Source organism: Mobula birostris, chromosome 8 (assembly GCF_030028105.1).
Source record: "Mobula birostris isolate sMobBir1 chromosome 8, sMobBir1.hap1, whole genome shotgun sequence".
NCBI lineage: Eukaryota > Metazoa > Chordata > Chondrichthyes > Myliobatiformes > Myliobatidae > Mobula > Mobula birostris.
In genome coordinates this window covers 103,123,886-103,151,437 of record NC_092377.1, presented here as the reverse complement: position 1 = coordinate 103,151,437, position 27,552 = coordinate 103,123,886, and the positions used below count along the sequence as shown (strand labels likewise).

The window sequence follows — 27,552 nt, the reverse complement described above, 5'->3', positions numbered from 1 at the left end:
GGGTGATCATTGTTTATCCATGATGATGATTGTCCTTGGCAATTTTTTCTACAGAAGAGGTTTGCCACTACCTTCTTTTGGGCAGTATCTTTAGAAGATGGGTGAACCCAGACATTATCAATACTCTTCTGAGATTGTCTGCCTGGCGTCGGTGGTCGCATAACCAGGACTTGTGATATGCACAGTTGCTCACACGACCATCTATCATCTGCTCCCATGGCTTTACGTGACCCTGCTCAGGGGAGCAAAGTAGCAGCTACGCCTTGCCTGAGAGTGTCTTGCAGGCTAGTGGAGGAAAGAAGTGCCTTACACTTCCTTTTGTAACAACATATCTCCAACCTGCCACTGAAGTACATACGTAAAAGTAAGAAATATATATAACAACTAAATAGTGAAAAGTGAGAGCAAAAATAATGAGGTAGTATTCATGGGCTCATTGTCCATTCAGAAATCTAATGGCAGAGGGGAAGTAGCTGTTCATAAAATGTTGAGTGTGTCTTCAGGCTCCTGTACCTCCTTGATGATGGCAGTAATGAGAAAAGGGCATGTCCTGAGTGGTGGGAATCCTTAATGATGGACGCTGCCTTTTGAAGATGGCCTTGATGATGGAGAGGCTTTTGTCCATGTTGGAGCTTGCTGAGTTTACAATCCTCTACCACCTTATCAGATCCTGTGCAATGGCCGATCCATACCAGATGCTGATGCAACCAGATAAAATGCTGTCCATGATACATCTATAGAAGGCGGAGCTTGCATCTTCGCAAACAGCTCTATTTCCATCTTTAATATCTCTATTTTTCCCTTTCAGGGTTCTTTTGAAGACCCTGGCCTGGAGTTATATGCTGACTATGGTACTTCGTGGGAAAGAACCAGCTTTCGGGGTTCCACAATTGGCCGTTGTTCGGCACCCCAAGGGCTTGGCCTGAGAACTCTGCTCGCCTTTGGAGGCCTGGGATCTCATGGCTCTGGAAACGAGGATCAGAGGTCGGTGCCTCTGCAGGAGATTGGTGTGTCATTGGAAACAGAAGATCTCTAGCTGTGTGCCCAGAGACCCGAGATCTTTGGGCACAGAGCTTGGAGAAGCGATGCAATGGACTTTTAATATCGTAGACCAGCAAGTTGTTTGTTATGTCTCCCCTCTCGCTGTGAAACGGGGACATCTCTTTCTCCCTTATTAGGGAGAGAGTGAGCCTGTGGTATGTCGAATACCGGGTGAACAATGTAGTGTTTGGATTACTGCAAGTCTGTGTCTTTGCTGTTGCTTTGCATACGCTTGTGCTCGGTGGCGGGTGCCGATGCTTTTTTTTTTGCTGATGTAGGGAGGAGGGATCGTTGCTTGCTGCTGCTTACACGTGGGAGGGAGGGGAACTTCGGGGTTCTAACATTTAACTGTCATCCATTCTTTGGGGGCACTGCTCTGTTTTCATGGATGGTTGCAAAGAACAAGCATTTCAAGATGTATATTCTATACATTTCTCTGATGTTAAATGTACCTTTGAAACCTTTGAAATTTGCTAGAGTCTTGACATACCATATCTTCTTAAACTCCCAATGCCTTCTTTGTAATTGCATCAGTATGTTGACACCCAGCAGCTTTGGAACTTTTAAATTCCTCTATTCATATTGCCCTATTTATCTTTTCACTATTATTGGGATGCTTTTAGTGTCTTCCACTGTGAAGTGATTACAAAAAGTTGTTCACGGTCTCTGCTATCTCTTTATTTCCCAGCCTCATTCTGTAGAGAGAGGATGGGATATTTACCTTATTTACTCTTTTCATTTGTAATGTTGTTGGAACATTTAATGTTTTATTTTTACTACTCTCATGATCTGTGTTCTCCTTTATTTTTTCAGTCATTCCCTACTTTGTAAATTTTCCCAACCCTTTAAACATGGCACTAATTTTCATGAAGCTTCATGGCTTTTCCTTCTATTTGAAGCCACCATGAATCTCTTTAGTTAACCACAGCTAGATCACCATTATTATGGCTCAATGGAATATATCTTTGAAGATTATGAAATACTTCCTTAAATGTGATGGTTGGTTAGTTCCTGAAACTGTCTAGGTGGGGTAAGATAATGGCCAATCTGTGACTATTTCTTACCTTTTCTTCACCATTGACCACATCTACAAGCAGTGCTGCCACAAGGAAACAGCATCCATCGTCAAGGGCCCCCATCATCCAGGCCATGCTCTCTTCTTGCTGCTGGCATTGGGAAGGAGCCTCAGGACCCACACCTCCAGGTTCAGGAACATTTATTACCCTTCAACCATCAACCTTCTGAACCAGCATGGGTAACTTCACTCACCCCAACGTTGAACTGATTTCACAATCTATGGACTCACTTTCAAGGATTCTACAACTGATCTTCTCAATATTGTTTTTGCTTATTTATTTATTATTTGTTGTATTTGCACAGTTTCTCCTCTTTTGTATATTGTGTATCTGTCTTTGTGTGTAGTTTTTCATTGATTCCATTATATTTCTTTGTATCTGCTTTAATATGTCTGCAAGAGTATAAATCCAGAGTAGTGTATGCTGACATACATGTACTTTGATAAATTTACTTTGAACTTTTGAAAATAGAAATCTATCACCATAGGTTTAAAATTACCAAATGACCAAGTACTAGTTACTGTTTCTAGATTGGGGTTCCATTGCTCTAGCAAATTATGTGCAGAAGCATGTGTTTTGTGATTTCTTTTGTGAAAGGCTTATCTGGATTATATCTTGAAAACTTCAATCAAATCACCTCTTAACCTTCTACATTTGAGATAAAATTATCCTTATTTCTATAATCTCTACAATGTTACCAGTGGCATGAGTACAGAGATGAAAGAAATGCTGGGAATAATCAGCAGTGCAGATAGCATCTCTGGGCTGAGAAAGTGAGTAAATGCTTGGGTTTAAAAGCAAAATGCTACAGATGCTGTAAATGGCAGGTTTAGGCAGCATCAACACAAAGTGAAAAAGAGTTATCATTTCAAGTTGATGACATCTCCCTGCCCTTTGCCATGTTCTTTAAGCCATATTCAACATTACTTTGTCAATCTCTCTTGTTCTCCACCCTCTTGCATGTGATGTCTCTGTCCCTCTCCTCATTCTGTGCAGTTTCAAATTTCTTTCTCTTAACATAAATTCATAGACCAGTAGAAGCATAAGACTATGTCTTATGGAACAAGCCTTTAAGCTCACAATGCTGTACTCAGTTAATTAAACTAGTAATTAAATTTCTAACTAAACTAATTCCTTCTGCTTACACAGTGACCACTTCCTTCATTTTCTGTACATTCATATGCTAATCACAGAGCCCCTTAAATACCTCTTTCATATATTCCTCCAGTACCACCCCTCGCAGAACATTTCAGGTACCTATCACTCTCTGTTTCCTTTGAACTAACACACTATCACTTCAAATGCATGTCTTTTACTATTAGTTATTTTGACCCTTGGATAAAGTTACTGGCTGTTTATCTATGCCTCTCAAATTAAAGTTTAAAAAGTGAAAAAAAGGGTCTAATGCTTTCCCAGCGAGTGTGACAAATAAACTCTTCTTGGGCTTCCAGCTGGGTACAGATATTAATTCTAATTGGCATTTCGATGGCAAACTCTGCCATCTTCGGGGGTGATGTTTAGGCATATCTAGTCTGTTGGTATTTATCCCCCCTGTAACCTGTCCCTCCTGATTGGTTAGTCCTCATCCTATCACTCTCCCATCTTGTTTACAATCCCTGAAGAAGATGGCAGAGTTTGTCATCAGAGTATTGGTTATAATCAATAACTCCTCCTGGCTGGTAGCCCGAGAAGAGTTTATTCATTAAAGTTCAAATTTATTGTCATTTAACTGTGTACATGTATACCACCAAATGAGGCAACATTCCTCTAGACCAAGGTGCACAACACAGTACAACTCACACACAATACATAAGATAATCACAAATAAATTAGCAAATAATAAAGTACATTTATGACACAAATAAAAAAACTTAACATTATACGCTACTGGCTTTTCATATGCGATGAGACCTGGATGGTGGCAGAGAGTTCCTTAGTCTCATGGCCTAGCTAATTTCCATCCTAACAGTCCATGTCCTAATACTATGGTACCTCCTACCTGATGGAGGCTCTTATAATGTTATAAACTTCTATCAGGTCTTCTCTCAGCCTATGCCATTCCAGAGATAACAACCCAGGTTCATCCCTCCTTTCCTCACAGTACATTACTTTTAATCCAGGCAATATCCTGTAAGACATCTTCTGCACCCTCACCAAAATCTTGACATCCTTTTTACAATGGATTGGATGACCAGAGTTGAATGCACACTTTTCTAGTTTTGGTGACTGTTCATGTTCTTTCTTTCTGCACAGCTACCATCTGATATAGTGAACAAATCCGGCATTTTCTGTTTCATTAAAAAGGTGCAGAGAGATGGTGAAGGGGGTAGAGCCACCATCATCTGTGTGAGTGGAACATAGAACAGTGTAGGACAGGAACGGACTCCTTAGCTCACAATGTTGTGCCAAACCAATTAAATTGGGAATCAAAGTTGAAGATGTGTTTGTGCTTGTTATGACATATAGAGGAGGGAAAAAAAAGAACTTTATTGTGACACACACAGAATGCTGGTGGAACGCAGCAGGACAGGCAGCATCTATAGGAAGAGGTACAGTTGACTTTTTGGGCTGAGACCCTTCGTCAGGACTAACTGAAGGAAGAGATAGTAAGAGATTTGAAAGTGTGGGGGGGGGGGAAAGACCTGAAGTGATAGGAGAAGACCGGAGGGGGAGGGATTGAGCTAAGAGCTGGAAAGTTGATTGGCAAAAGGGATACAAGGCTGGAGAAGGGAGAAGATCATGGGATGGGAGGCCTAGGGAGAGAAAAAGGGGAAGGGGAGCACCAGAGGAAGATGGAGAGCAGGCAAGGAGTTAGTGTGAGAGGGACAGAGGGAGAAAAAGGGGGGGGGAATAATAAATAAGGGATGGGCTAAGAAGGGGAGGAGGGGCATTAACGGAAGATAGAGAAGTCAATGTTCATGCCATCACGTTGGAGGCTACCCAGACAGAATATAAGGTGGTGTTCCTCCAACCTGAGTATGGCTTCATCTTGACATTATATGTTGGACCTGGAGGCTGGTGGGGTGGTAGGTGAGGACAAGGGGAACCCTATCCCTAGTGGGGTGGCGGGAGGATGGGGTGAGAGCTCTGGAGACAGCTTGTCTATTGATGTCTACTATAAGCCTACGGACTCTTACAGCTACCTGGACTATTCCTCTTCCCATCCTGTCTCTTGCAAAAATGCCATCCCTTTCTCACAATTCCTCCGTCTCTGCTGCATCTGCTCTCAGGATGAGGCTTTTCATTCCAGGACGAGGGAAATGTCCTCCTTTTTTAAAGAAAGGGGCTTCCCTTCCTCCACTATCAACTCTGCTCTCAAACGCATCTCCCCCATTTCACGTACATCTGCTCTCACTCCATCCTCCTGCCACCCCACTAGGAATAGGGTTCCCCTTGTCCTCACCTACCACCCCACCAGCCTCTGGGTCCAACATTTAATTCTCCATAACTTCCATCACCTCCAACGGGATCCCACCGCCAAGCACATCTTTCCCTCCCCCCACCTTTCTGCTTTCTGCAGGGATCGCTCCCTACGCGACTCCCTTGTCCATACGTTCCCCCCCCCCCCCATACCTTCCCACCGACCTACCTCCCTGCACTTATCCTTGTAAGCGGAACAAGTGATACACATGCCCTTACACTTCCTCCCTTACCACCATTCAGGGCCCCAGACAGTCCTTCCAGGTGAGGCAACACTTCACCTATGAGTCAGCTGGTGTTATATATTGCGTCCGGTGCTCCCGGTGCGGCCTTTTATATATTGGCGAGACCCAATGGAGACTGGGAGACCGTTTCGCTGAACACCTACGCTCTGTCCGCCAGAGAAAGCAGGATCTCCCAGTGGCCACACATTTTAATTCCACGTCCCATTCCCATTCTGATATGTCTATCCATGGCCTCCTCTACTGTCAAGATGAAGCCACACTCAGGTTGGAGGAACAACACCTTATATTCCGTCTGGGTAGCCTCCAACCTGATGGCATGAACATCGACTTCTCTAACTTCCGTTAATTCCCCTCCTCCCCTTCTGACCCCATCCCTTATATATTTATTTATTATCCCCCCCCCCTTTTTTTCCTCCCTCTGTCCCTCTCACAATAACTCCTTGCCTGCTCTCCATCCTCCTCTGATGCTCCCCACCCCCTTTCTTTCTCCCTAGGCCTCCTGTCCCATAATCCTCTCCTTTCTCCAGCCTTGTATCCCTTTCGCCAATCAACTTTCCAGCTCTTAGCTCCATCCCTCCCCCTCCCACATTCAAATCTCTTACTATCTCTTCTTTCAGTTAGTCCTGACGAAGGGTCTCGGCCCAAAACGTCGACTGTACCTCTTCCTATAGATGCTGCCTGGCCTGCTGCGTTCCACCAGCATTTTGTGTGTGTTGCTTGCATTTCCAGCATCTGCAGATTTCCTCGTGTTTGAGCTTTATAGTGAGATATTTCATGGACTTTGGAAGTAATATTGTAAAGTATGGGGAAAAGCTATTGCAGGGAATTCTCTAGTCATCGATAACAGAGGAACTAAGTATGGTAGCTTGACTGAAGTGGACAACAAAGAATGATTATTAGACGAATATGGTGTATTTGACCCAGTTAAAGGCTGTGGTAAAGTTAAGGGATGTCATGAGAGAGAACATGGATAGAGAAGATGTGATTTGTGGTTTTGCTTAGTGCCGTTTTGTTACTGTAGCTCTGGCGTTAAATCTGATTTATGAAATGGCAGGAGCAAATCTGGAAGGTGACCAAAAGGAGACAACAGTGAAGTAGGACATGTTACACCAAGATATGCAGACATCACTGACTAAGTACTTTGAAATGAAAACTTAACCTGCAAGAATAATGAATAGTGTTTATTTTATTCTCTCAGATATCCTAATTAGGAGTGGTGTTTGTTTGGAACATTGCTATAGATGTCCTTCAAGTTATACTTCTGGATCTTTGATAACAATAAGGTTACATGAAGTTAGACTTTTTCCCTTTGAGCTTGGTGAGAGCCTGCATCTATCTTTTTCCACTCATCCTTCCTTCCATCCTATAACACGTCTTAGCTGTACTCCTCCTGTCATGAGAGTCTACTGATTGCAACAGCTTATATCTTCAAAGGCACATTTTGTTGTTGCAGACTCAAAAATGAATATTGTGGTAAAATTTCTTTATTGTAAAGAGCAAATCAAAAGTAGCATTAAAAGTCAATTCATTTGCATAAGTAGGAACAGCTGAAGTTAAACATTTTCAAACAAACCAAGAGAAGAGGTTAATTTTAGAAATGCAGACTTGGTTATAAGGAAAGTACACATGGTCTGTTTCCAATTTGATGTGATTCTTTCTTTGTTTTTATGTGCTTTCATTCTCATTAAACCAGTTTTCTGAATAAGATCCAAAGCCATTCTTTATTATAGGGAAATTCCTGTGAGTTTCAACTTCTGTGCAAGTTAAATCGAGTGCCCGCACGGTGGTTTATTATTTTTGTCTGAAATGACCATGTCAATCTTCCCACTACCACATTCCTCCTCCTTTCCCATCTTTAGATCATGGCTTGTTTTCAGCAATAAAGTGCAACCCCTGATTTCTGTACATTATAATGCAGATAAGAACCGTTTTGATTTCAGAATTCACCACAAAACAATGCCAGTTTTGTTATGGAGGTCTTAAATTCCCCCAAGTGTAACACGTAAAATAAAATTACATAGACATAACAAACCAATATTCTGTCAGCATCTGGTTAGATTTAAACTAATTTGTAGGGTCCAGAACTAAACCAGCTGAAAGCCCAATATGGTTGGATCTTGGCTGCTTTAGGCTTATTTTCAAATACTTGAGTTTGAATCAAGATAATGCCACATTGAATTTGAGTGCATTATTTGCTATACAACTGGTCAAAATTAGAGTAGAGTGAAAGCAGCAAGGTAGTATTGTCCATTTGTGTTATACCTCTGTGTATGTGAAAATGGTGGCATTTAGTTTGCATCTTTAATTTTCTCACAGGGCATTAAAGCATCAGCTGAATTCTGAATCAGAATGTAGAACCTGCAGGAAGGTGGAGTGAATCTCAACCTCTGCTGTCCCACATGCTACTTTATAAACAGTTTCTCCAGGCAGTTATCAGAAGCCCAAAAGAAAAACAATTATTCATGCTGTGTTTGGCAGCAGATGTAACTGGACTTTAACACTATTTTTAAAAGATTTCAATTCAGTTGCAAGGCGGGTGACTTCAAAGATTCAAAGTACATTTAACTTTGAATGGATAATACCACCATGCTGCTTTCACTCTACTCCAACTTTGGCCAAAGTACTTTAAGTTTATTTGACTAAAAGTTTGATTTTATGAAATATTTTAAAAACATTTTCTGTAATAATTAGTTACTTAGAAAATTACTCATGTTCATTAGAGTGACATTTCTGCATTACTGCCTGTTACCAGTTATTTTTGTGCTTTTTAGTGATTTTGAATTCTCTGGATAATATGTTTTAAAATATCTTCAACTCTGTCATAACTTATTTATGTCTGAAGATGTTTCAATCAGGAGGAGAACCCTTGGTTCCTTTGACACATTCCCACTACAGTAGAGTGTTGATAGACTCAAAAGTTTAGCCTAATATGGAATGTGGGTTTAGGATAGACCAACATAACAGATTATCTAGGATCAGTTTTTGGAATCACAGACTAAATGAAACATGGTCATTGATGTGACAGAGCAACATAAGGAATTGGAGCAGAAACTGAAGGTATGGTCCCTTGAGCCTGCTCCATTATTCATTAATAAAAGTAAGTCAAATTTATTGGCATCTGCACAAGTACATGTATGTGCAGGTGCAATGAAAAACTCACTTGCAGCAGCATCACAGGCACATGGCATCATATAGGCAACATCTGCAAGAAAAAACAAATTAAGCTTAAATTGTACACATTTTACATCACCAAGTTATTGATCTGATCTTGATCTTACATCGGCGTTCATAGGGGCAAGGTGGGTTGAAGACAAAATAGTCCATTTGTGAGGGATTCTTCTTTATACTCTCATTGAGAGGTTTGTATTACAGGAAAGAGCATCTAATTGAGTTTGTGTTGAGTGTGAAGGGACAATCATCATAAAATGAATGTCAACAGTAAAATTCATCTACATGTTAAAGAGCACTACCTTTCTGTTTGAGCTGGTATAAATCTGAAGTTTTGCTGACTCCAAGTAGACTAATTTATCTTAAATTTTCTTGTTACTGTATTGGTCCTTCACTCTTTCCCTCGCACCCCATCAAAGCTGGTTTTGCAATGTATTTCATTGAGAATATGTTCTTCCAATGCAGCAAAGCAGATGATGCACAAACGTTTTTTTGTCCTAGATTGCATCAGATTTAGTTTAACTGGGTCACTTTTTTTTTTAGCTGTGTTTAGTCACACTTCCATTAAGGTAGAGGGAAAGTTGGCCAGATTCCCTTCCCCTTGATGGCCATTCTATGACTCTGGATCAAGGTGCATGTGTGGAGGAGGAGGATTTGTTTTTATATTTGTAATTTGCCAATACTCATTGCTAATGTAGAAATTTAAATAACAGGTGACGGGCACTGATGGACGTGTAATACTAAAGTAGGTCTGTGCCTAAGTAAAGAACAAATGAAAATAAATGTCTAATAAATGATGTTATATCAGTCTTTTACCTTTACTACATATTGCTTCCCAGCTTCTCACTTCGTCACTCCTCCCCCAGCCACTTACCTTCCCCCTTACCTGGCTTTACCTATCGCCTTGCAGCTTGTATTCCTCCCTTCCCCCCATCATCTTATTCTGTCTTCTTCCTCCTTCCTTTCCAGTCCTGATGAAGGGTTTCAGCCTGAAACATCAACTCCATAGCTATTCCTCCTCATACCTACTGTCAGACCTATTGAGTTACTCTCGCATTTTGTGTGTGTTAGATTGTGTGTGATATATAATTCTTTTATTAAAATCAGCTTCCACAGAAGTAGGTACCATGATGTAATTTATCCATGATGGAATCGTTTTTCAGAACAATGCTGGTTAACTCAACAGGATTGTCCCTAATTAATTCTGAGGCCTGTGGGTTCTCCATGTGTGCGGCAGGAAAGGGTTAATGTGCTTTTACTTTTTTATATCATTGATTGGTATTAGTGTTTCTATGATATCACTTACTACTGTTTACCTTGACTAAAAATATCTGCAGACATTGTCCTGACAGCTGGCACAAATCGTGCTTTGGAAGTGTTTGATCTGAATGTTGGTCAGAGTGTAGTAACTGTTCCAGATGCTCATACTAGACCGGTGCACCAGATCTGCCAGAACAATGTAGGTCACTGCTTTTATAACCTTCTCTCTCTTTCAGCAAGATCAAATGGAGAGGCTGCTCATTTGAGTGCTTTAATACCTAGTAACCAGTGATTAGTTACTTTTTTTGTTTGTAGGGTTTGGGCTAGATTCTGTCTTGCCATTTTATATTTTGTGTTTCAAAAGCAGGTCATTTAGGGCTTAAAATACACTCAGTGGCTACTTTATTTATGCACCTCCTGTACCTAGTAAAGTGGTAACTGAGTGTATGTTCATGGTCTTCTGCAACTAGGCTATCAACTTCAACTGTTCAAAATGTTGTGTGTTCAGATGCTCTTCTTCACACCACTGTTGTAACGTGTGATTATTTGAGTTACTGTCACCTTCCTGTCAGCTTGAACCAGTCTGGCCATTCTCCTCTGACCTCTCTCATTGACAAGGTGTTTTCACCCACAGAACTGCCGCTCACTGGTGTCTTTTTTTTTGTTTCTCGCATCATTCTCTGTAAACTCGAGACTGTTGAGCCTGCAAATCGCAGGAGGTCAGCAGTTTCAGAGGTACTTGAACCACCTCATCAGTCACTTAGAGCACATCTCTTCCACATTCTGATGTTTGGTCAGAATGACAACTGAACCTCTTGTCCATGTCTGCATGATTTTGTGCATTGAGATGCTGACACATGATAGGCTGATTAGATATTTGCATTAATGATCAGGTGTAGTGTACCTAATAAAGTGGCCACTGACTATCTGTTGCTCACAATGTGTAATTGTATAATTAGTAACACATCGGGTTCATCTATAAGCCACAAGCCTCAGGTCATATTTCATATTGGTGCTTGCTTTAATAATTGAGATGATCTGTTTGTTTACTACTGTAAACAACAGGAATTCTGCAGATGCTGGAAATTCAAGCAACACACATCAAAGTTGCTGGTGAACGCAGCAGGCCAGGCAGCATCTCTAGGAAAAGGTACAGTCGACGTTTCAGGCCGAGACCCTTCGTCAGGATTGACGAAGGGTCTCGGCCTGAAACGTCGACTGTACCTTTTCCTAGAGATGCTGCCTGGCCTGCTGCATTCAGCAGCAACTTTGATGTGTGTTGTTTACTACTGTGACCAGTTTGAAGTGCTTGACCATAGGTGCACAACCCATGCAAATGACTTCTGTTCTACTAATTGGAACAGCATCAAAAGCCTCTGTAAAGGATATTTGGGATTCTGCTCCATGCACTTGACTGGATGAATGGGGCCTGCATGTAGACCAGAAGGCATAGGTGTAAAATTAGGCCATTTGGCCCATTGAATCTGCTCTGCCATTCGATCATGGCTAATTTATTTTCCCTTTCAACCCCATCCTCCAGCCTTCTCCCCATAACCTTTGACACTCTGACTAACCAAGAACCTATCAACCTCTACTTTTAATATACTCAGTGATTTGGCCTCCAAAGCCATCTGTGGCAAAGATTTCCACAGGTTCACCATGTTCTGTCAAAATAAACTTTCCTCCATCTCTATTTTAAATGGATGTCCCTTCATTCTGAGGCAGTGCCCTTTGATCTTAGACTTCCCCACTATAGGAAACATTTCTTCATGTCCACTCTATCTAGGCCTTTCAATATTTGATAAGTTTCAATCAGATTCCCCCCACCCACCCCTTTCTGCTAAACTCCATTGAGTATAGGCCTATGATAGAGCTATGAAAATGCTTCTATCATTCCTGGAATTATTCTTGTGAACCTCCTCTGAACCTTCTGTAATGCCAGCACATCCTTTCTTAGACAAGAGGCCCAAAACAATCGCGATAGTTTTAACTGGAAGAATGGAGCTTCCATGTATCAAGGTTGGTGAAGTTCAGGAGTATTTTGACTCCATTATTTTTGAACTTTAGACTTTCCTATTCGGACTTAACAGTATACTTTATACTTTATTGTCACCAAACAATTGATACTAGAACATACAATTATCATAGCGATATTTGATTCTGCACTTCCTGCTCCCTGGATTACAAATCGATAATAAATATTAAAAATTTGAATTATAAATCATAAATAGAAAATAGAAAAATGGAAAATAAGGTAGTGCAAAAAAACTGAGATGCAGGTCCGGATATTTGGAGGGTACGGCCCAGATCCGGGTCAGGATCCGTTCAGCAGTCTTACCACAGTTGGAAAGAAGCTGTTCCCAAATCTGGCCGTATGAGTCTTCAATCTCCTGAGCCTTCTCCCGGAGGGAAGAGGGACGAAAAGTGTGTTGGCTGGGTTCGTTGCGTCCTTGATTATCCTGGCAGCACTGCTCCGACAGCGTGCGGTGTAAAGTGAATCCAAGGACGGAAGATTGCTTTGTGTGATGTGCTGTGCCGCGTTCACGATCTTCTGCAGCTTCTTTCAGTCTTGGACAGGACAACTTCCATACCAGGTTGTGATGCACCATGCACCATAGAAGAATGCTTTCTCTGGTGCATCTATAAAAATTAGTGAGGCATTTTAGCGGACAGGCAAATTTCTTTAGTTTTCTAAGGAAGTAAAGGCGCTGGTGGGCCTTCTTGGCCCACCAAGGATATCAAGAAAACTTACAAGAATCTTGCCAGGACTTCAGGACCTGAGTTATAAGGGAAGGTTGAATAGATTGTGTAGGAGAATGAGTGGAGATTTAAGAGAGGTATACAAAATTGAGGGGTATTGATAGGGTAAATGTAAGTGGGCTTTTTCTGTTGAGATTGGGTGAGAAAATTACTAGAGGTCATAGGTTAAAGGTGAAAGGTGAAATATTTAGGGGAATTTCTGCACTCAGCACTTGCTGAATGTGTGGAACGAGCTGCCAGTGGATGTAGGTTTGATTGCAACATTTAAGAGCATTTAGGCTAAGTACATGGATGGGAGGGTTATGGAAGGCTATGGTCTAGGTGCAGGCCGACAGGATTAGGCAGAATAACAGTTTGGCATGGACTAGATGGCTGAAGGATCTGTTTCTTTTCTGTAGTGCCCTATGACTCTATTGCATTTAAGTTATAAGAATCTATGATCAAACAAAGTAGACACAGGATTTGGTTGTACTGCCCCTCAAACCTGTTGCACCATGCAATAACATGCAATAACATCATGGTTCTCTAAATTTGTTAGTAGCTTTTGGAGAGTAGAAGTCTATTGTGTATAAAGGGCAGGGTGTGTTGGAATAAATTTATATAGTAACTTTTACAATATTTTGTACACCATGTGAAGATACGAGTTATATGGAATATGTTGAAATACATTGCTAATGATTCTCAAATGGCGCTCTTCAGTAGATCAGTAGAGTTTTCGTAGCTCAGTTCAGCCAGTTTAATTTCAAACTAGGACCACCAGGACTTTAGGTAAATTGTTGTCTGGGATCGGAATGCTGGGAATCTCAGTTATGGTGTAATTGCAGTTTTATCGATGAATCATATGACTGCTGTAATTTCCTGTGTAGTTTGAACCTGTACTTCTCAGGAAATGGAATAGATAGAAGTAGTTCCATTCCAGCGATGTACCTCCTAACTCCTCTGCTGAAGTGAACCATACTGGTTGATCTCCTGATCTAGCTGAGAGAAAAAAGTGTCCTTGTTAGATAAACAAGAGACACTAGAACGACCATCATAAATCATAGCACTATTGTGAGTGCAAGTCTATCGTCAACATCTTTTCTGGGCACAGTGTGGAGAAATGTTCCATCAGTTAGTAGTATAGAACTTATTCAATTTTGCTGCCAATTAGTATACATTAGTATGGAATAAGATTAGTACAGATAGATATTTGATAGTCACGATAGACATGGGCTTGCTGCTGGGCTGTATAACTCCACTGCATTTTCACTCTGTAACCAAGTGAATCCTTCCATCATCTAAGATAGGTTCCCAGCCTGGGGTCCACAGACTCCTTGCTTAATGGTATTGGTCCACGACATAAAAAAGATTTGATGGCAATTCCCCTCATTATTATGTGTAGTACGCTAGCTACCTTGGTGCCCAAACCTCATGGCTTTCAGCAGATCTATTTACCTTCAAAGTTCAAAGTAAACTTATTAGCAAAATACATAGATGTCACCACATACCACCCTGAGATTCATTTTCTTGCAGGCAATCACATGAGAACAAAGAAATACAATAGGATCATTGAAAAACTGCATATAAACAGATTGACAAGCAACCAGTATGTAATGCCCATTTGCACAATTGGGGCTCTCACATAAGGGAGTTTTATAAGAGGTTTATTTTATCATTTGGCATATGAAGCTGATAGATGTGTCAATCTAGGTGAGAGCATTTTCCCATGAATCTGTGTTGGTTTTCTCTAAGAACTTACATGTTAAATAAAGTCTTTCTGTTGCAATTCAAGGAACCTGAATACTTTCTAGAAGTTCCTATTCTTAACTTTAAATTGATTGGTGCATATTACCTTGTGGCATTAGCACTGACAAAGCTAATCTTTTGAAATATGTCTAAAATTATCTGTCTCTATCAACTTAACTTACCCACTAATGACTGGTTAAATTGAGTGCATTGAGGTTCTAGAGAAAATTTATATAAATCAATGATTATTCAATGTCCCATAAAATGTACTCAAAGTAATTTTAAAAGGTGAAATTTATAATTTTTTACAGCACTGTTTCTCCAGACATCTGATTTCTGTATAAATATCTTCTCCTATGAAAATAATTTGAAATGAATTATGACCTACATTGATTTTTTTTTGCCAAAAGCTGATTTAATAGTAAACAAGACCCTGTAATCCAATTAACTGTGTAATACCTTATCTTCAGAAAATACTATAGATGGCATTAAAATGTTGCTGTTACAAATGCAGGGGCATTGTGCGGTGCTGTGTGTCTCCAAAATCTAGTAAAATGCAGCATAGGTGGATAAAATCTGGTATTCCATTTAATAAAGCCTTAATGCCTATGGTACCATTCCAGGAAAAGAAAATTCAAAATATAATTGATAGCATATTTCAGTAAATTCATGCAATGCTATAAAAGTGAATAGAGCAATAAATAGTTGCTGAGGTCTAAATGACCTCAGGGTAAGTTCAAAGGAAATGTGTGGGGCAAACTTTTTTTTTTACTGGCAGTGGTGGGTATCAGGAAGGTGTTGCCAGTGAGGCTCTTGGGTAGGCACATGAATATGCAGAGAATGGAAGGGTTTGTACATTGTGTCGGCAGAAATGATTAGATTAGTTAGGAATTTAATTACTTCAAAAGGCAGTGCCTCTAGAAGGTGGAATACATCATGTAGGACCTTCACCATCCGGGACATGCCTTCTTCTCATTACTACCAACAGGGAGGAGGTATAGGAGCCTGAAGACTTGCTCAGTGTTTTATGAACAGCTTTCTCCTCTCTGCCTGAGCAGTCTATGAACTCTTGAATGCTATCTCATCATTCCTCTTTTGCATTCTTTAATTATTTTTATTGTAACTTATGGTAATTTGTTATGCGTGTATGGACTGCTGCCACAAAAATAAAACAAAAATCATGACATATGTCAGCGACAGGAAACCTGATTCTGAATTAGTAAGGCACAGTGTTGTGGGCTGAAGAGCCTTTGCTGTGTTGTTCTGTTCTGTGCTCCCGCTCCTGCAAATCTTTAGTCCCTATGCCTATGTACATGGGTGAAACTAACACCATCTTTGGCATCATGCTCAGTTGATGGATGAAGTGCAATTAGTCCATCAGAATGTCAAGGAACTGCTGAGCACAGTGAACCAGTATACTAAATTGTGGCTGGTTCTTTATGACTCTATGATGAAAGATGGATGAGAGCAGTGTGTTCGAAGTGTAGGCGAGGCATAAAAAGGAGCTGGCATAAAATCAGGAGATCTCTCTGTTGCCTGGTGGGTCTGCCCTTTCTGTAGAAAAATCTTTGGACCCAACCCAACCTTCGCTAGGCTGGAGCAACACACAAAATGCTGGAGGGAGGTCAGGCAGCATCTACGTAAGGATGTTGGACAGTCAATGTTTTGGATTGAGACTTTCACCAGAACTGGAAAGAAAGAGGGGAATTATACTGTATTAAAAAAAGGTTAGGGTGAAGAGGGTAAGGAGCAAGAGCTGGCAGGTGAGGGGGGAGTGTAAGGGATCTGGAGAGTGAAATGATGTAAGAAGCTGCGAGGTGACAGGTGAATGTGACAAAGGGCTGAAGATGGAGTCTGATAGCAGAGGGTGGTGGATCATGGAATAAAGGGCAGGAGGTGAAGGGGAACTGAAGAGTGGAAAGTGTGGATGAGGAAAAAGATGATGGGATGATGAGGGCCAATGGGACATAAGACAAAGAAGGGGGTGGTTACTGGAAATTAATCCTTGTTCATGCCATCAAGTTGGAGACAACCGGCACAGAAAATGAAGTGCCATCTCTCTAATCTGTGTTCAGTCTCAACCTGACAGTAGAGAGGTCAGTGGACAGATATGGGAATGGTAAGTGAAGTTAAAATGGATGGTCACCAGGAGGTGTTGGTAGGTAGGTTTCCATGTAGACCTTTTTTCATAGATTGTTTTAGACCACTGAAGAAATGGGAAGCCATGTACCTCAATTGTCCTCTCATTTCTCTGTATGCATTTCACAGCCTAAAATGCTGATTTCTTTCTGTTCATCTATGTATGTGCACACCTTGTCTTCTTTTGCACATTGGTTGTTTGTAATTCTTTCTTTATGAGTAGTTTCTGTTGTATTACTTTGTTTTACTGTGAATGCCCACAAGAAAATGTCTCTCAGGTAGTATGTGGTGACATACTGCAAACATACTTTGATAATAAATTTACTTTGAACTTAGAATCTACACAGAAAAGATAAACAATGCCTAATTTGTATGGCTCAGTAGAAGCATTCTAAAAACAGTAGAAATAAATCAGATTATAGTCAATAAATGTTGTTCCTTTGTTAACTCCAGTGTTCCTCTGATATCATGAAGCAATCACAACATTTTGTTGTCAGCATACATCCATCAGTCTTCTTGTAGGTGGTTCTCTGGTTTGATAAACTCGTAGATTTATGGCACAGAGGCTGACATTCGGTTCATTAAGATAATACTAGCTGCTGGTAGAGCAATCTGCTGTCTTATTTTCTTTATCTTGTTATTCCCTTTGATACCTGTCCAAATTCCTCTCTAAGGCACTACTCCTACAGATAGTGATTCCAGATAACTAATCTCTGCTTAAGAAAAAATCAACTCAAACCCCCCTACCCCTCGTATCCCCTCGTATTTTTTTACTGAAAAATTTGGAGCTGTGATCACTGCTCTTTGAATTATTTGACCATGGAATGGCAGCCTTCCACTTGTCCTATCAAAACCCATCATGATTCTTGTATATCTCTGTTAAATCTCTTTTCTCCAAGGTGTACACCCCAGCATTTGCAGCGTAATGATGAACCTGAAATCTGTTACAGTACATAGTACATGGAATACCATAGCACAGTACAGGCCCTTCAGTCCATGATATTGTGCTGATCTTTTAACCTACTCTTATGATCAATCTAAACCCTCCCTCCTACATAGCCCTCCATTTTTCCATGTCCATGTGACTATCTAAGAGTTCCTTAAATGCCCTAATGTATCTGCCACCCCTGTCAGGCTGTGTAAAACAAAACAAAACGAAAAAAAACTTACCTCAGGCATTCCCACTATACATCCTCTAATCACCTTAAAATTTCATGTTCTCTGCATTGTTAGGCAATCTAAATGGTGTGAAGTACTTTAGTTGTAACATTACCATTGTTTTATTTGGGTTCAAGTAACTTCTCTTAAGACCATAAGACGTTAGAATCAAGTTTATATCACCGGCATAGATCGTGAAATTTAACCATATAACCATATAACAATTACAGCACGGAAACAGGCCATCTTGGCCCTTCTAGTCCTTGCCAAACTCTTACTCTCACCCAGTCTCACTGACCTGCACTTAGCCCATAACCCTCCATTCCTTTCCTGTCCATATAGCTGTCCAATTTAACTTTAAACGACAACATCGAACCTGCCTCAACCACTTCTGCTGGAAGCTCATTCCACACAGCTACCAGTCTCTGAGTAAAGAAGTTCCCCCTCATGTTACCCCTAAATTTTTGCCCTTTAACTCTCAACTCATGTCCTCTTGTTTGGATCTTCCCCACTCTCAATGGAAAAAGCCTATCCACGTCAACTCTATCTATCCCCCTCATAATTTTAAATACCTCTATCAAGTCCCCCTCAACCTTCTACGTTCCAAAGAATAAAGGCCCAACTTGTTCAACCTTTCTCTGTAACTTAGGTGATAAAACCCAGGTAACATTCTAGTAAATTTTCTCTGTACTCTCTCTATTTTGTTGACATCTTTCCTATAATTCGGTGACCAAAACTGTACACAATACTCCAAATTTGGCCTCACCAATGCCTTGTACAATTTCAACATTACATCCCAGCTCCTATACTCAATGCTCTGATTTATAAAGGGCAGCATACCAAAAGCTTTCTTCACTACCCTATCCACATGAGATTCCACTTTCAGGGAACTATGCATCATTATTCCTAGATCCCTCTGTTCTTCTGCATTCTTCAATGCCCTACCATTTACCATGTATGTCCTATTTTGATTAGTCCTACCAAAACGAAGCACGTCACATTTATCAGCATTAAACTCCATCTGCCATCTTTCAGCCCACTCTTCTAACTGGCCTAAATCTCTCTGCAAGCTTTGAAAACCTACTTCATTATCCACAACCCCACCTAGCTTAGTATCATCTGCATACTTACTCATCCAATTTACCACCCCATTATCCAGATCATTAATGTATATGACAAATAACATTGGACCCAGTACAGATCCCTGAGGCACACCACTAGTCACCAGCCTCCAATCTGATGAACAGTTATCCGCCACCACTCTCTGGCGTCTCCCGTCCAGCCACTGCTGAATCCATTTTACTACTTCAATATTAATACCTAATGATTGAACCTTGCTAACCAACCTTCCGTGTGGGACCTTGTCAAAGGCCTTACTGAAGTCAATATAGACAACATCCACTGCTTTACCCTCGTCAACTTTCCTATTAACCTCTTCAAAAAATTCAATAAGATTTGTCAAATATGACCTTCCATGCACAAATCCATGTTGACTGCTCCTAATCAGACCCTGTCTATCCAGATAATTATATATACTTTATACTTCATTGTTGCCAAACAATTGGTACTAGAACGTACAATCATCACAGCGATATTTGATTCTGCGCTTCACGCTCCCTGGATTATAAGTATTAAAAATATTTAAAATAGTTAAAATTAGTAAATATTAAAAATTTAAATTATAAATCATAAGTAGAAAATAGGAAAATGAGAAGTAAGGTAATGCAAAAAAACTCAGAGGCAGATCCGGATATTTGGAGGGTACGGCCCAGATCCGGGTCAGGATCCCTTCAGCAGTCTTATCACAGTTGGAAAGAAGCTGTTCCCAAATCTGGCTGAATGAGTCTTCAAGCTCCTGAGCCTTCTCCCAGAGGGAAGAGGGACGAAAGGTGTGTTGGCTGGGTGGGTCGTGTCCTTGGTTATCCTGGCAGCACTGCTCCGACAGCGTGCAGTGTAAAGTGAGTCCACGGATAGAAGATAGGTTTGTGTGATGTGCTGCGCCATGTTCACGATCTTCTGCAGCTTCTTTTGGTCTTGGACAGGACAACCTCCATCCTAGGTTGTGATGCACCCTAGAAGAATGCTTTCTACGGTGCATCTATAAAAATTAGTGAGGGTTTTAGGGGATAGGCCAAATTTCTTTAGTTTTCTCAGGAAGTAAAGGCGCTGGTGGGCCTTCTTGGCAGTGAACTCTGCTTGATTGGACCAAGTCAGGTCATTTGTGATATTGACCCCGAGGAACTTAAAGCTTTTGACCTGTTCCACTTGCGCACCACCGATGTAAATTAGGTTGTGCAGTCCGCTACTCCTTCTGAAGTCAACAACCAATTCCTTCGTCTTGCTGACGTTGAGGGATAGGTTATTGCCTTTGCACCCTATCACCAGGTTCTTAATTTCCTCTCTGTACTCAAACTCATCATTACCCGAGATATGGACTACAATTGTTGTGTCATCAGCAAACTTGTATATTGAGTTTGATGGAAACTTGGCTACACAATCATGGGTGTACAGTGAGTACAGCAGGGGGCTGAGTACACGGCCTTGTGGGGCACCGGTGCTCAGAGTTATTGGAGAGGAGAGCTTGTCCCCTATTTTTACAGCCTGGGACCTGTCTGTGAAGAAGTTGAAGATCCAGCTGCAGATCTGAGTGCTAAGGCCCAGGTTCCGGAGCTTAGGAATTAGTTTATTTGGAATGATGGTATTAAAGGCAGAGCTGTAGTCAATGAAAAGGAACCTTACATATGCATCTTTATTCTCCAGGTGTTCTAAGGAGGAATGTAGGGCCAGAGAGATGGCATCTGCCGTTGACCTGTTGCTCCGGTAGACGAATTGCAAAGCGTCGAGGTTGACTGGTAGGCTGTGGTTGATGTGTGCCACAACCAATCTCTCGAAGCACTTCATAGCAATTGATGTCAGAACCACAGGTGGATAGTCATTCAGGCACGCCACCTTGCTTTTCTTCGGCACTGGGATTATCGTTGCCTTCTTAAAACACGAGGGGATCTTAGACTGAGGCAAGGAGCAGTTGAAGATGTCAGCAAACACTCCAGCTAGCTCGCTCGCACAGGCCCGGAGAACCCGTCCCGGGATGCCATCTGGGCCCGTCGCCTTCCTTGGATTTATCTTCAGGAAGACCCTTCTAACGTCCTCCTCGGTGACGATGAATCTTGATCCCACCAGGTCCTGTTCATCCGGAGGGACCGAGATGCTCCTCTCCTGTTCAAATCTTGTGTAGAATACGTTAAGTTCGTCGAGAAGAGAAGCGCCACAGTTATTGATATTCCCAGCCTTTTCTTTGCGCCCAGTGATCTCATTTAGACCCTGCCGTAGTCTACTGGCATCCCTTTGGCTAGCCTGGGCTTCCAACTTGGGTCGATATTATCTCTTGGCGCCCTTAATGGCTTTCCGGAGTTCACTCCTGGTTTTCGTGTAGCGACTGGTATCCCCGGACCTAAAAGCTGCAGCTCTAGCCTTTAAAAGGGACTTGACCTCATAATTCATCCAAGGTTTCCGGTTAGGGAATACCCGGATTGTCTTGCGAGACACACAGTCCTCCATGTATTTCCAAATAAAGTCCGTGACAGCTGAGGCATACTCATCGAGGTTAGCTGCCGAGTCCTTGAATACTAACCAGTCCACCGATTCAAAGCAGTCACGGAGGACCTCATCCGTTTCCTCCGTCCAACGCGGCACTACTTTTGACACTGTGACCTCCCGCTTCAGTTTCTGTTTGTAAGCCGGAAGGAGGAGTATGGCCTGATGGTCCGATTTTCCGAAGTGAGGTCGTGGGACGGAACGGTAGGCATCCTTAACTGCTGTGTAGCAGTTGTCAAGTATATTCGGGCCTCTAGTGGGGCAGGAGACATGTCGGTATAACTTTGGCAGTGCCTTTCTGAGGTTGGCCTGGTTAAAGTCCTCGGCTGTAATGAGCAAAGCCTCCGGATACCTGGTCTCAAGTTCACTTCTATTGGCATATGGTATGTTCAGAGCACACTCCACGTCCGCCTAGGGGGGTATGTAGACCGCTGTCAGTATGACCGAGGTGAATTTCCGTGGCAGATGGTAGGGATGACACTTAACTGACGAGCCCTCTAATCTATCCTGCCAGAGCACGCTGTAATATTTTCTCTGACAAGCAGTGCAACACTTTCCCCTCTTGTCCCTCAGATTCTATCACGCCTGAAGCAATGAAATCCAGGAATATTTAGTTGCCAATCACACCCCTCCTGTAACCATGTTTCACTAATAGCCACCACATCATACCTCCAGGTATCAATCCATGCTTTAAGCTCATCCACCTTTCTTATAATGCTCCTAGCATTAAAATGAATGCGTTTAAGAAATTTTCCACCTCTTGCTCTCTGTTTATCACCAACAGTGCAAACAACTTCACTATTTTCTTTTTCTTCCTTCCCTACATCTGTACATCTGTTCCTACACTCTGGTTCTCCTCCCCCCTTGTATCTACTGTTTGTAGTTTGCATCCACCGGAGCCTCTCTAGCAAACCTACCTGCAAGAATATTTGTCCCCTCCAGTTCAGATGTAGACCGTCCCACCGGAACAGGTCCCACCTTTCCTGGAAAACCGCCCAATTAGCTATAAATCTGATGCCCTCCCTCCTGCACCATGTCTTCAGCCACGTGTTGATCTGTGCTATCTTACTATTTGTAAACCCACCTGCATGTGGCACTGGTAGCAATCCTGAGATTGCTATCCTGGAGGTTTGGTCCTTTAACTTGGCGCCTAACTGCTATTCCTGAATCATTGAGTGTGTGCCTTCAGGCTTCTGTACCTCCTTCCTGATGGTACCAATGAGAAGGGGGAATGTCCTGGGTGATGGGGGTCCTTAATGATGGGTGCCACCTTTTTTTTTGAGGCATTGTTTCTTGATGTGTCCTGAATACTATGGAGTTTATGGAGCATAGGAACAGAATTAAGCCATTCCGGTCAATGAATCTGCTCTGCCATTCTAACATGGCTGATTTATTATCCCCCTCAAACCCTTTCCTTCCTTCCTTCTCATAATTTTTGACTTACTTGCTTATCAAGAACCTAGCAATCTCCACTTTAGATATCCTCAATGACATGGCATCCACAGCAATCTGTGGCAGTGAATTTCACAGATTCACCACCCTCTGCCTAAAGAAATTCTTTTGTTACTGTTTTACTTCATAATGACTGTTTACAACAGAGAAAAGGAAAGTTTGGTGCATTTCTGGTTATAACTGAACTCTTTGAGTGAAGGAGCATAAGATGTACATTAGAATGTAAGAAATAGAAGCAGGAGTCTTTCACAGTGTACCCTGATGACTGGTGAAGAGGACAGCCTGAGACTTTTTCCCAGAGCAGAAATGGCTAACACAAAAGGGCATAATTTTAAGGTGATTGGAGGAAAGTATAGTGGGGATGTCAGAGTTCTTTACACTGGGAGTGGTGGGTGTGTGGAACGCCCTGCCAGGGGTGATGGTAGAGGCAGGTACATTAGGGACATTTAAGAGACTCTTAGATAGGCACATGGATGATCGAAAAATGGAGGGCTATATGGGAGTGAAGGGGTTAATGGAGTAGATTAAAAGGTTGGCATATTGTCAGCCAAAGGACTTGTACTATGCTGTACTTGTTCTCTGTTCTATGTATCAGTGATAATAAACCTGATTCTTATTGTGATTCTGAATCCACACTGTCACAGGGATGACATGCAAACTCCGCACAGGCACCCTGGAGCTCAGGTTGCTGGAGCTATGATGAGGTAGTAGCACTCTCCGCTCCATCCCTGTGTCAACTGACTCCATTCAGCAAGCACCCGCTGCTTTAGTTAGAAGTTTGTGGAGTTGCAGATTCTGGAGGTAGCAGCTTCAGTTAGATGGCTAGTCCTTTCTGAATGACCTGCACTTTGCCAGGTGGAACTGTGAGATTCAGAGCACTTGGGCTAAAGAGGGAGAAAACTTGGACCCAAGTTTCTATTGTTAGATGAAAGTGTCTGCTGGAGTTGGTTAGTCTGTGTTTTGACAAAGTATGAAAAGAAGTACCTCAGCAGAAGGCAAAGTTGGTCAAGTCGTAAATAAAAGATTACGGGTTTACTAATGCCAACTGACAGTTTCAGTTCCAAAGTATTCAGGGTAGCATGAGAAAAAGCAATATGGCCAGAACAAGCTCTCCATATTAAATTGAACTGATTTAGTAATGGTAATCAAATGATGGCTTCAATACAGAAAGAAATAAGCTGTGTAAAATGACTGCCATGAATCCTGTTTTTATTTTAGTTCGGTTTCTTTAAGATTTGGACCATTTATGTAACTTTTCTGTTTCTCTCTTCAAATATTAATCTACCCCTACTTAAGTGGGCAAGTTGAAAAATGTTGGTATTTCCTGCTGAAAAATGATTTCATGGCCCATAAGTCGTGCTGATATTCTTTCAGAAAATTACAGTGGTTCACAGACTTGAGAGACAGCAGCTTCTTCAGGTTAAAATCTTTGTGCATTTCAAATATTAAGCATGAGCTACATTGGGAAGATGAGTAGTAGAGGTTCTCTCTTAACCTTCCCTAGATGGGATAAAATCTAATAGAATGAAATAATCCCAGGAGATGGGCAACATTCAGTTAGCATCGTCCTTACATTTTGCTTGTATTATTGCATTAGAATCAGTTCTATAGGCTGTGGGTTGTACCTACTTTTGGATTATGATCAATGCAAATGCCCATTCAGGTCCCCCACATAGAATCATGAAGTTGGCCATAAGAATGGTTAAAACTGAATGTACAACACACACACAAGATGGTGGAGAAGCTCCATCATCATAAACAATCAAGGATTTGGTCCGAGGCTTTTCATCAGGACTGGAAAGGAATGGTGAAGAAGCCAGAATAAGAAGGTGGGGGGTGGGAGGGGAAGAAGTAAAGCTGGCAGGTGATAGGTGAAACCTGGTGGATGTGGGAGTTGGGGTGATGTGAGCAGCTGGTAGGTGATAAATGGAAGAGGCAAAAGGTGGAAGAAGGAATTTGATAGAAACTGAATGAGGACAGTTTATACACAGAAATGTCCACTCACAAAGAGTCTTTGTAGTTCTCAACTCAGCCAAGCACGGCTTTTGATAATTTCTTGTGTGCCAATCAAATAAGACTATCAGCCATTAAAAGGAGAGCCAGTTTGTAAATCTGGCAGGAGCAAAGAATGTTGGGAATGGTGAGGGCAGAGCACCATAGGAAGGATGTGGGATAGGTGGCAGAGGAGGAGTGTCAGGGTGGGTGGGTGGGGATGGTGAGGTGGTGCACGTGCAGACACACTCAGCCCTGAGACATTAGGCAAGGTCATTTGATTCCAACAATTTGCTTATTGATCGTTACTGAATGTCTCTCTAATGCTTCCTGCTCCTTCCCTTCTCCCTGCCCACTTCCCACTCTCTGTTCACAGTAGAGACCCATTATCAGAATCAGGTTTATCATCACTCACATATGTCATGAAATGTTTTTCTTTGTGGTAGCAGTACAGTTCAATACATAAAATTACTACAGAACTGTGCAAAAGTCCTAGGCACCCTAGCTATATATTGTATGTGTGCCTTTTGCACAGTATTGTAGGTATTATTATGTGTTAAATTACAGGTGTATATGAATAATGAAATAATTTCAAAACTTTGAATGCGATACTCTTATTTATAATGTATATAATAATCTTCCAACCAGCAATGAAAAAGCACTTTGGGTATTTAGTGAACTCCTTGTGACTGATGCAAACTAACGAGATTTTGAATATTTGGTTGCAACTCAGTTAACTTGGTGACTTGGTGGACACAGACACACCCATACCCACCCACCCCTGTTTTTCTGCCTCATTTGCATCATCCAACATATTTTCCTGTTCATTTCATTCAAGGTTCTAATTAAATTATGTATATTAATTTTTAAAATATATTTTAGTTATATTTCATTAAAACGGTTAACTCATCATGGCCCATTTGCAAACTCCTGTGGTCCCATGGTTTCTTGTTTTTTACTTGTAGCCCACATTGAGAATCACTGACATACTCTATAGCTGGTATAGAAGTGAATGTCTGCAGAGTCAAAGGAAGCTGCTACATTGAGTGAACTTCCTTCTCAGTAAGATAAGTGTCAGGAGAGAGGCTCTATATATTAGGGGAGACTTTGAAGAGAGGTTCAAGAGGTTGTGTATGGCAGACATGAAAAGAGTGTGGTAGGAGTTGGCCAGGGTTTCCCCTCCTGGTGTGAGAATACCCACACAACTGAGTAATAAGAAATAAATGTCAAGGCTGCACAAAAATTGCAAGGTGGACGGCCAACCACTGAAAATTTTTCAGTCATTGATTTAGTGATTCCTTTGTTGATGGACCTGCACAATGACATGAGGGATTACTCACATCTCTAGGGCCATCCCAGCTGATTTATGGTGTATTTTACTGTTGTAGTCATTGGAATGCGGAGTGACCCATGAGAAGCATCTCTCGAAGGGGGATCCATGAACCCTATAAAGACACTACTTGCTTCCTCTGCAGAACTGGGAGTCAAAGCTGAATATGCTTCGTTTGATATCCCCGGTAGCTGTCTTTTCCTCCAACTACTTCTGCTCCTGTTTGAGGGCTGGAGTTTTGGGATTGATACCTGAGATTAAAGCCCAAAGATCTTATCAGAAGTCTGTAAGTCAAGACCCGATGGCCGAGGCTTGGGTCTGCGAATCCACAGGGGAAGGTGGAGGTCCAGAGTGACCTGCCCTCGGGTTGGAGAACAGTCTGTGTTTGTAAGTGTGTGGGTGGGATGGAGAAAAGGCGCTTGTTTTGTTGTTGTTGCTTGTGCTATTCTGCTGAAAATTGTGAGCCTGTTATGTTGGATTGGGAATATGTGGCGACAACTGCAGACTGCCCCCAGTATCCTCAGTTGGCTGTTAATGCAAACAATGATTTTCACTGTATGTTGCAATATACTATACATGTGATAAATAAACAAATCTGAATCCTTCTGGTCTTCAGGTTGTGCCTCATGGCCTGTGTTATCTGGATCTTCCTGCTACTCTTTCTCTGGCACCTAAAACTGGGTGCTAATTAATTTAGTTTCTAAGTTTTTTACATTGTATAGATAGTGCCAAATATCTTGAAGGCAATATATTAAGCAATTTTAATATTATTTCCCATGAAAAGATAGGACTTATCTACAGTTCTTCTACAATTACCATAATGCTGTAATAAATTTAGAATTAGAAATGCATTTCTATACACTTGGGAATCAAACTTATTGAGGAAGCAAGGTGTATTTGGTCTCTCTTCTGAGTAGAGCTAGAAAAATGATTCAGTTAGGATTTGGGAGCTCGTCAGAGACAACTAATTATGTTGATATGAGTATTAGTTCCTGGTCGGTGAGTTGGCTGTGGAAGTTCGACATCACTATGCTAAGGAGTTGAAACTCAGTCTAGGGTTCTATTGTGATGCCAAACCAAGCTATTGGACGATTGATGCCAATGAGAGAGATAAGAGAGACAATGGAGAAACATTCAAAATGCTAATAAGAGAGGAGAGAGGGATTAATGGAAAAGAAACACAATTCTGAAT

At 41.5% G+C, this 27,552-nt stretch overlaps 1 protein-coding gene across 1 annotated transcript in view; it reads left to right on the top strand.

Annotated features, from left to right (window-relative positions):
* The window catches only part of wdr27 (WD repeat domain 27), a 292,507-nt gene that overhangs the window by 116,753 nt on the left and 148,202 nt on the right, over window positions 1-27,552 (top strand). Inside the window, exon 21 of the mRNA XM_072266892.1 lies at window positions 10,288-10,409. Within this exon, the coding sequence (XP_072122993.1) occupies window positions 10,288-10,409 (122 nt within the window). The remainder of the gene's footprint in view (window positions 1-10,287; window positions 10,410-27,552) is intronic.